Source organism: Mus caroli, chromosome 16 (genome assembly GCF_900094665.2).
Source record: "Mus caroli chromosome 16, CAROLI_EIJ_v1.1, whole genome shotgun sequence".
In the NCBI taxonomy this organism is placed as follows: domain Eukaryota; kingdom Metazoa; phylum Chordata; class Mammalia; order Rodentia; family Muridae; genus Mus; species Mus caroli.
In genome coordinates this window covers 31,912,321-31,922,325 of record NC_034585.1, presented here as the reverse complement: position 1 = coordinate 31,922,325, position 10,005 = coordinate 31,912,321, and the positions used below count along the sequence as shown (strand labels likewise).

At 45.7% G+C, this 10,005-nt stretch overlaps 1 protein-coding gene across 4 annotated transcripts in view; it reads right to left on the bottom strand.

Annotated features, from left to right (window-relative positions):
* The window catches only part of Mylk (myosin light chain kinase), a 253,275-nt gene that overhangs the window by 107,068 nt on the left and 136,202 nt on the right, over nucleotides 1-10,005 (bottom strand). For all 4 annotated transcript variants that reach the window (XM_029470833.1, XM_029470834.1, XM_029470835.1 and 1 more), the window contains exon 10: nucleotides 2,803-2,937. In XM_029470833.1, coding sequence (XP_029326693.1) covers nucleotides 2,803-2,937 — 135 coding nt within the window. The remainder of the gene's footprint in view (nucleotides 1-2,802; nucleotides 2,938-10,005) is intronic.

Below are 10,005 nucleotides of genomic sequence, written 5' to 3'. Positions count from 1 at the left end.
CTGCCCATCCACCAAGGCAGTGAGAGGAAGATAGTCAAAAAGGTCTGTGAAGTATTTCCAAACATTTGCATTTCCGTATTTCCTTAAACACTCATCGTAGAACCCATAAACCTGTGTGATCTGTCTGCTCTCGTGATTCCCTCGGAGTATGGTGATACGCTCTCGGTAACGAACCTTAAGAGCTACAAGCAGTGTAACTGTTTCAACAGAGTAATATCCTCTGTCCACATAGTCTCCCATAAACAGGTAATTTGTATCTGGTGATTTACCACCAATTCTAAAGAGTTCCATGAGATCATGAAATTGACACACAGTGACTGGACATCGAACCTCTTGAACGTTGGATTCTTTTGTCAGGATTTCTTTAGCCTTCTCGCAGAGGCTCTTGACCTGAGAGCTGCTTGCACTCGTTCAGCTGCTCGATCCACTGGTCCAGCTCCTTGGTGAACAACTTCTCGTCCATGATGCAGTCCGCCCGAACCGGCTGCCGCTCCGCGCTGCTCCCGCGCCGCCGCCCGCACCCGGGCCACACGCACATGCCGCCGCCGCTCTCCCGGGGTGCTTCCTGCGGCCCCAGGCGGCTGCTGGGCGCTGGCGCCGGCCCGCTGGCTCGCTCCGCAGTGCTTGGCCGCCGGCCGCTGTGCCTCCTCCTCCGCTCGCCCTAGCTAGGGACTTGGCTTTCTGTAATTGCGGCCGCCCCGGGAATTTCATACAATGTACTTTGGTCTTGGTCTTCCCAACTCTCCCCCTCATCCCTACCAGATCCATTCCCATCTCAGCCTGCAACTTTGTGTCCCTTTTGTTTTGTTTTGCTTTGCTTGATTAACTCAGCGAGTCCAATCTATGCTGCTCATATATTCTTGAGAATGGAGCATGACAGGCCAACCAGGGGCCACACCCTTAAAGAAAACAGATTCTCCCTCTTCCAGAAGCCACCAACTACCAATAGCTCATTAGCTAGGGCTAGGGGCTGGTGAGCCCTTCCCTGCTCCATGCTAGAATGTTAACTGGATGGATCTTGTACAGGTCTCATGCAGGCAGCCATAGCTGCTGTGGGCTCATGACTGCATCAGCCCTGTCTTGCCCAGATGACACTGTTCCAGTCCAGCCCTCCTCGACTTCTGGATCTCATGGTCTTTCTGTCCCATTTACTGAGGTGGTCCCGAGTTTTGGGATGAATACAATATCAACAGCTCATTTGTGGCTGGGCATTCCAATGATACTCATTTCCCGCATACGGACCAGCTGTGAGTTTCTGTTAACCACCGTCTACTGCACAAAAAAATCTTTTTTGTACTGACTTACGCAATTTGGTTTCACATAGCTGGCAAACCAAAAGTGCTATTTAAGTAGTGTGTGTGTGTAATTAACATTAGTATATTAAAATATATTGATACATATTTTTAATATAATGAAAACAATTTTATGACATGAGGAAATTGCATGACATTCTTATTTCAGTGCCCATAAACTTTCCACAGTCTGCTGTCTTTACGCCACAGCAGTGGAGTTGCTTAGTTGGTACAGAGGTATGTAGCCTGGACACCTGGAAGGATTTACAAACTGGCTCTCTGGAGGAAATGCTCGTTGATCCTTGTTTAGCTTTGCCCGGTCAAAGTGAAGCTCTCACTCAGACCCATGATTGGCCCTTAGGCTCACACCCGCCTAGCAGCAGGCTGGGTCCTTGCCCTCAGTCCAGGCTCTGTCCATGGGTGAGGGATAGACTGCAGTTCTCACCTATCTACCGAAGCTAACTGGAGGGAGTGTGTACAACACGTGCTCACACTCACTCCCTGGCAAAGCCTGAAAGAACTGTGGTGATACCGAGGCTTACAGCAAAGGGTCAGGACGATGACACACCTGGGGACTACTTGGTGACAAGTGGTGGGTGCTGCCTCTTATGAAGCCTGTGCTGTAAGATGCAAGAACTGGCTAAGATCACAAGCTCTCTGCCTCCAAATGAGAAGATCAGTTATCTGATGACTCTGGGCCGTAGAGTCCCCTCTTAGCAGGTCCCTAAGGTTTCTCACCAACAGCCTCTGCCCAGTTATGCCCACTGAACAGACTGTTCCCAGTTTTAAAGTCAGTCTCCCACACTTAAATTTAAATTAAAAATTTAAAATTAGAAGACCCTCAAAAGAGGAGAAGGGTGAGAATATTTGTTAATTATTTTTTCAAAGAGTTATTACTTATGCCAGGCAGTGATGGGACACACTTTTAATCCCAGCACTTGGAAGCAGAGGCAGGCAGAAATCTCTGAGTTCATGGCTAGCCTCTTCTACACAGTAAATTTCAGGACAACCAGGGCTACATAGAGAGACCCTGTCTCAAAAACAAAACAAAAGTCAGAGAGCTTTACTTAATTATAGAATTACAATTAACATCATAATGAATCACTAGTTTTCATTCTAGATCCACCTGCCCCTCGATAAAAGGTCAAATTCCTTGGCTACGTTCTGATGTGGGTCACTGAGTTATCCATCTGCATGTTCATTTATCGACTCAACAAACGCTTATCAATGCTCTGTTAGGAGTCTAATCATAAGATATGAAATTGAGCTGCATACGTATCTTTGGGCAGGTATTTCACCCTCCCACTTTATACATGTGAAGGAAGTGAGTTCTCCCAGCCGCCCTGCCAGGCTGGCAGCAGTATTCCCAAAGAGCAGATGAGCCAGGCCAGCTAGCAAACAGCCCAGCCAGTTCCCACGTCTTCCCTTCTCTGCCCTTCTGAGGCACATGTGGTTCAGAGTGACAAGTGAACTCAGGTCCGCCACAGGGACTGGAGTGGGGGAAACTCACCATTGAGCAGCCAAGTGACCCGGGGTGCTGGAGTCCCCTGCACAGAGCACCGTAGCACAAAATCCTGGCCCTCAATGACAACACTGTCCTTCAGAACACTAGAGAATGAAGGGGCTGTCTGTGTCAAGTTCGGCCCTGTGAAGGGAAACAACAGATAGGCCCTCTTAGGTCCCAGCTCACCCACCTGGTGACCAACCAGTTATGGCAAGCCTTGCAAGGCAAACAGTCCACTGTCCTGGGCCCTGGGCTTCCTCAACAGCTGGCTGTGTCTTGCCTACCTCCATCCTCCAGGCATTGATGCCTGCAGTACAACTGAAAAGGGGCCTTCCAGGGTCGCAAAGCTTCCCAGAGCTATGGTGCTCACACCCAGGCCTGCCTTCTCTCCTTGTGACTCAGGCCTCTCCCATCTACTTTTGACATTTGACCTCTGCTATCCTGATGATCCTGGGAATGCCTTCTCCCTCCTTTCTGGGTGTGACTGCGTTCCAGCTCTCCACTTTATACATACCATCACTAATTACACAGGCTTATTGCATGGTTCAAATCTGTAGAAACTACAGGTCCATGGTGGGAATATTTCCATCTGAAATTATTTTAATTGTTTTTGTTCCAATTCCAGGAATGAATCAAACAGCAAAGAGTCATATGTGTTTTCCAAGTGTGGCTTGAGTCCTGTTCTAAGTCCAAGGTTCAAAGTGACAGAGGACACACACACACACACACACACACACATACAGATGAATCTCTAAGAGACCTGCCAGCTGGATTTTCAAAGTTCAAACCTTCTACAATGTGAATCTAAAAACACTTTAAACTTTGAGGACCGGGGCTGGAGCGATGGCTCAGTGGTTAAAAGAACTGACTGCTCTTCCAGAGGTCCTGAGTTCAATTCCCAGTAACCACATGGTGGCACACAACCATCTCTAATGGGATCTGATGCCCTCTTCTGGTGTGTCTGAAGAGAGTGACAATGCATTCACATACATTAAATAAATAAATAAATAGCAAGCAAGCAATGGGGTCAGACTCTGGCTTCTAAATCAGCAAAGTCAACAGGGCAACTGGGTAATTAGAAGCCATAAGTGGTACTCCTAGAGAGAGGTGGAGGCAAGCTATACTGCACTGCAGGGGTTATTGAGAGTGCTCATGAACTTAGAGGGACTGTGACAGTCCAGGGACAAAGTTCATCATTTCTCACAGTCAGATCCACAGTGAGGCAAAGTTCACACCAACGCTCTGATTCTGTAACCACACTCTCTCTAGACCTCAGGAGGGTAAGTGGTGGGTGAGAGGACACAAGGCAGAGCAATGGTGTGTCTGTCTGATCAGGCCTGGCACTGAGGAAGGAACAACCGGTTCAAGAGCTATAGGAAGGCACCATCTACACCTTCTCTGAGTCACCATCAGATCCCTTGACTAGGGAGATGCTACCTAGTCACCAACAAAATTATATTCCTAGCTGACTTGGATTAGAAACATGGCATCTTTTATAAGGCACTGGACAGGTAACATAACTGCACCGTACTCTCCTCTGGAAAACAGCTGTACCTATAATTATCCATCAAGGCAATAAGGACCATTTATATAAATTAAAGCAAGCAATGCAAGGACAGCATTCCTTGCCTATTCCATAGAACAGAGGTTCTTGACCTTTCTAATGCTGCGACCCTTTAATACAGCTCCTCACGTTGTGGTGACTCCCCACTATAAAGTTTCCTTTTTCGTTGCTCCTTCAGAACTGCAATTTTGCCACTGTTATGAATTGTAATGTAAATATTTTTGGAGATAGAGACTTGCCAAAGGAGTCACGACCCACAGGTTGAGAGGTGCTGCTATAGGACATCCCCTATGGATGTTTTACTACTCTCACTGAATAGGAAAAAGAAGTGCTTGGAAGAATCTGTGTACGGAGGCTGTAACAGAAGCCGTGCACAGAAGCTGTGCTCACTCGGAAACTGTGCACGACGGAAGCTGTGCTTGGAACAAGTAGAGTTTGGTGTGATGGAGTAGAGAGGCAAAGGAAGAGCTCAAGAGCAACCAAGAAAAAAGGAGCTTGTCTGCGTGCTTGAGGAGGGAAAACTAGAGGCAGAGTCGTCGCTGCCACATTAGATGTCCACGGAGGACGAAAGCGATGGAACACATGAGTGAGTCGAGGAAGACAGCCTTTATGCAGTCAGAGGAAGGGGATGCCAAATAACATGCACGGCACAGACTGTGTCTCCCTAAAGTACGAATGGGAGATTTGTGGTATGGAGTGGCTGCAAAGTAGCCGACACCTTAAGAGAATAGGGGGGTGGGTACAGTGTACTTCCAGAAGAGCAGAGAAAAACCAAAACCAAACCTCTGCAATCTACTCCATAAAAGCAGAGAGAATGTCATCACAAAGATTGTAGATTAGGCTTTCCAAACCACTGGATATGAACCATGGCTTGAGAAAAACAAACCCCACCTCCCAAGCTCAGCTGGATGTTGGTAAGGACAGCTAACTTTGTGGTCTCTCCAAATTCCTCATAAGCTCACAGGGAGTGGCACTGTTAGGAGGGACGGCCTTGCTGGAGTAGGTGTGGTTTTGTTGGAGGAAGTCTGTCTCCATCTTCACTTCCTGCTGCCTGCCGATCCAGATGTAGAGGCTAAAACCTCTGAACTGTAAGCCAGCCAAATTAAATGTTTTCCTTTCTAAGAGTTGTTGTGGTCATGGTGTCTCTTCACAGCAATAAGACCCCAAGACATCTTGCCTTCACCATAGCTCTCGGCAGCTTTGAAAACCAGAAGCAACTATGAATGTGGAGAGCCGTGAGCAATCGCCATTACAAGATGGCGCCGGCTTCTGCTGTGCCTAACTGGTAAACAAGCAATGTGCGCAGGTGCAAGAGTGAATTCGTGCCAAGTCACTGCTCATCCCGGGGCGTAGCAATGAGGTGATGGGCAAGCAACAAATCAGGTGCTGACACGCCACTCCAAGGTGTATATAAGCAGCACCATTTTCCGGGGTTCGGGGTCTTCCTCCTAATGAAGCAATAAAGCTTTGCTGCAGAAGAATCCAGTTGTCTGAGTGTGTTCTTGCTGGCGAGAAACTAGCTCTGGACATATGGAACTTGAGAAAATGAGCTGTTCGGCAAGGGTTGAGAGAGACCAGAGCTCCCGACCACAGCCCCAAGAGAATCATCACCATGGCCTGGATCTAGCAGCCCCTTTGCTCTGCCTTCAGGGCTGTCCTTCTTGACCTGACTCAGCTTGGTCCATGTGAACCACTCTGTTTCCAAGGTATTTGTGAAAAAGCAATTGTTTAACATCCCTGCCTCTGAGGCAGCAATATCAGCCGGACTAGTAAGAGCCTAAGCAATAAAACTTTAAAAAGGAAAACCTGGGGAAATGTCCATGGCTATGAAACTCCAGCACATTGTCAGAGCCCTAGAGGGCCACCATGCAGGTAGAGAGCTATATGTATGCTTAAAGAAGAGCTGGGAGGGCCCTCCTTTCACCTATGGCTGGCCTGGAGAAAATAAAGTTATTCATTTGATAAAAGATTTATATCCCAAATATATAAAGAACTCTTAAAAGTCCACAACAAAAAAAGACTCAATTTTTAAAAACAACAAATTTTCACTAGATAACTCTGCAAAGAAAATATGCCAATGTCCAAAAAGTGCATGAAATTATATTAGTTTAATTAATTAGTTAGTCATCAGGGAAATGCAAGTCAAAGTCCCAGAGAAATAAGAACAGATAAGTAAAATGTGGACAGAATCTGCTGGTGAGTATGTGGGAGCATCAGAGCCTTGGACACTGATGGTGGTATCACTGTGGAAAACAGTCTGCAGTTCCTCAAAGGGAAACACGGCACTAGCACATGGCTGGACAAAGCACTAGCCCCCAATGCTCATAGTGAGCCCCTCCCCTAGAAAAAGCAGCCAATGTTGCTAAGGGAGGGACGATCAGCTTTCTTCAGAGATGAGAGACCCCTGATAGATTTTCCAATCCTAAGTGGCCAGCCCTAAATGAATGCACTTGCAGGTAATATTAACTGGACTAATTCTGTGTGTGTGTGTGAGAAAGAGAGAGAGAGAGAGAGAGAGAGAGAGAGAGAGAGAGAGAGAGAGAGAATGTGTCTGTGTGAATGTCTGAGTGTCTGTGTGTATGTGTGTGTTTGTGAGTATAGGTGAGAGTGTCTGTGAGAGTATGTGTATGTGTGTGAGTGATGGGTGTGAATGTTTGTGAGTGTGAATGTCTGTGTGAGTGTGAATGTGTGGGTGTGAATGTCTCTGTGTGTGCATGGATTAATGTATGTGTATATGTATGTATGTGTGTAAGTGTGAATGTCTACGGGTGTGAGTGTGAATGTGTGTGAATGTGTGTGTGTGCATGTGTTAAGATATGTATGTGTGAATGTGTGTATGTGTGTGCACATATGTGTGAGTATGTTAGTATGTATGAGTTTGTGTGAGTGTGTATGTGTGTAGAGCAATAATAATTATAGAATCAGATGTCATGAAATAGAGAAGCAGTGGTGGGGATATATGGGAGAAACTGGGGCAGGAGAGAGAGGGCTGTAAATGTGCAAATGCAGTGTATTCATGTATGAAATTTTTTAAAATTAAAGTAAAAAATGCTCAGCAGAAACACACCAAACATTTATCTACTAATGACTGGGCAAATACAGCAGGCCGACCCAGACAGTGAGATGCTGTTCAGGTATAAAGGTGAATGAAGGCAGGTACACAAGGATGAAGCTCGGAAACGTTCTTCTCAGAGAAAGAAGCCATTCACAAAAGACCACACGTTATGGAAGTCCACTGATACAAAATATTCCGAATAGGCAAATCCATAGAGACAGGAAATAAATAACGGCTGTCGGAGCTGGGGCTATGGGAACAGCAATGTCTGATGAAGGCTAGGATTGGAGTGATGGCCTCAAATTAGATGGTGACTGTGTTAAAGTCAGTGAATTACAATCTTTAAAGAATGACTTTTATGCTATATCAATTCTGTCTCAAAATTGCCTACCGCACAAACCAACAAAAATAACAGCAAAATGAGAGGAATTTGTGAGAGACAAATAACCCCAAGATGTGAATAAGAAAAACAGAAAGAAACTGTTTTTTTTTTCTAAGATTTTGACAAACTCACAGCAGACAAAGCTGTGGGAGAATCTCAGCTCTGCAGACATCTCATTCGCCTTTGGTAGACCTGAAGACACACATATGCCCCTGACAAGGCACGGAGCCTGGAGCAGCTGATGAAGCAGGAGCTGCTGGGTCTGCCAGCCCTGCCCACAGGTGCTCCATTTCCAAAAGGAATGGATAACATTCCTTGTGAAGAAATTCGCCAATGCAGTAAAGTCCCAGTAAAGGGGCAAGTGAGGGAGCTGGAGAGACAGCTCAGAAGTTAGGAACACTTGCTGCTCTTCCAGAGGTCCCAGGCTGAGTCCCCAGCACCTATGGCAGATGGCTCACAACCCCATGTAAGTCCAGTTCCAGAGGCTCCTCACACCCTCTTCTACTGAGTTATTTCCTGTGGAGATTTTCAGATAGACGCTGAAGTCGAAAGAGTAATGGATTCAATCCCTGTGTAGCTACCACACACTTCTGTTCATATATACTAATATTATTTTATTGATATTCTTATCCATGCTGTCCAAATGTGAAGTATTTTTAGAGCAAACACAAGAAATCACATACGTTTCAATCGAGAATAAGTTAAAAAGAAACCATGAGACCACCATCACGACCTTAAACAGCACCATGTGTCTCATATTTGTCAAAGTTTACATTTTTCTGATGTATCACAAAAAAATTAAAAATTGTTTCAGGGGCTGGAGGGATGGCTCAGCAGTTAAGAGCACTGACTGCTCTTCCAGAGGTCCTGAGTTCAAATTCCAGCAACCACATGGTGGCTCACAACCATCTGTAATGGGATCTGGTGCCTTCTTCTGGCATGCAATCATACATGCAGACAGAATGTTGTATACATCATAAATATATACATCTTTAAAAAAATGTTTCAGTTGGAGTCATTCAAAGTCCACAAGTGATAAACACTTATGTTATTTATAATTTTTAATCTAAATATTTTGTACCTTATGCCTCTCTCCTTTCTACTTCCCTGTAACTCATGCATTAGAATAGCTTGGCAATGTTGACAGGAGCCTGATATAGCTGTCTCCTGCGAGGCTATGCCAGTGCCTGGCAAATACAGAAGTGGATGTTCACAGTCATCCATTGGACAGAGCACAAGGTCCCCAATGAAGGAGCCAGAGAAATACCCAGGGAGCTGAAGGGGACTGAAGCCCCATAGAAGGAACATCAATATGAACTAGCCAGTACCCTCAGAGCTCCTTGGAACTATACCATCAATCAAAGAAAACACATGGTGGAACTTGTGGTTCTAGCTATATTTGTAGCAGGGGATGGCCTAGTCAGTCATCAATGGGAGGAGAGGCCCTTGGTCCTGTAAAGGCTCTAGGTCCTGTCTAGGCTCTAGGGGAATACAAGGACCAGGAATGGGAGTGGGTGGGTTGGGGAGCAGGGGGAGGGGGGAGAGGCTGGGGGATTTTTGGAGGGGAAACTAGGAAAGAGGATAACATTTGAAATGTAAATAAAGAAAATAAATAATAATAATAATAATGATAAAAAGAATAGCTTGGCAAAGGTTTTGGTCCTGTAGAGTTCCCAACTTTGTGTATTCTACTTGGTGATGCGACTCCTGTGGTCTCGTTTAATAGGCTTACCAATGGTTTGACATGACCCTAGGGCCCATGATAGCGCGTAATGTATTGAAAGAAGAAATTTCGAAATTACATTTATTTAGTGTGTGTGCGCATGTGTATGTCATAGCAACAGTGCGGAGGTCAGAGGATACCTTGTGGAGGTTGCTTCTCTTCTCCAACAGTGTGTGTATCCTAGGGATTGAACTCAGGGCATCAGGCTTGACAATAGGCTTCCTCTGCTTACTGAGGCCTCTCATCAGCCCAGGGGGAAAAGGTTATAGAAAAACAAACGGAAACGTAGACTGACTGACCAACTTCCTCTCTCTTCCTTTGTTCTGGTGCCAGAGATCAAACTCAGGAACTCCTGCAAGCTGGACAAGCAATTCTAGCCCTGAGCTGCATGGGTCAGTCCAATTTATCATGGCTTCTCTATAATGGTGGGAAAAATAATAACATCAGAAACAGTCAACAAAATGAGAAGATGCTGAAATTATCCA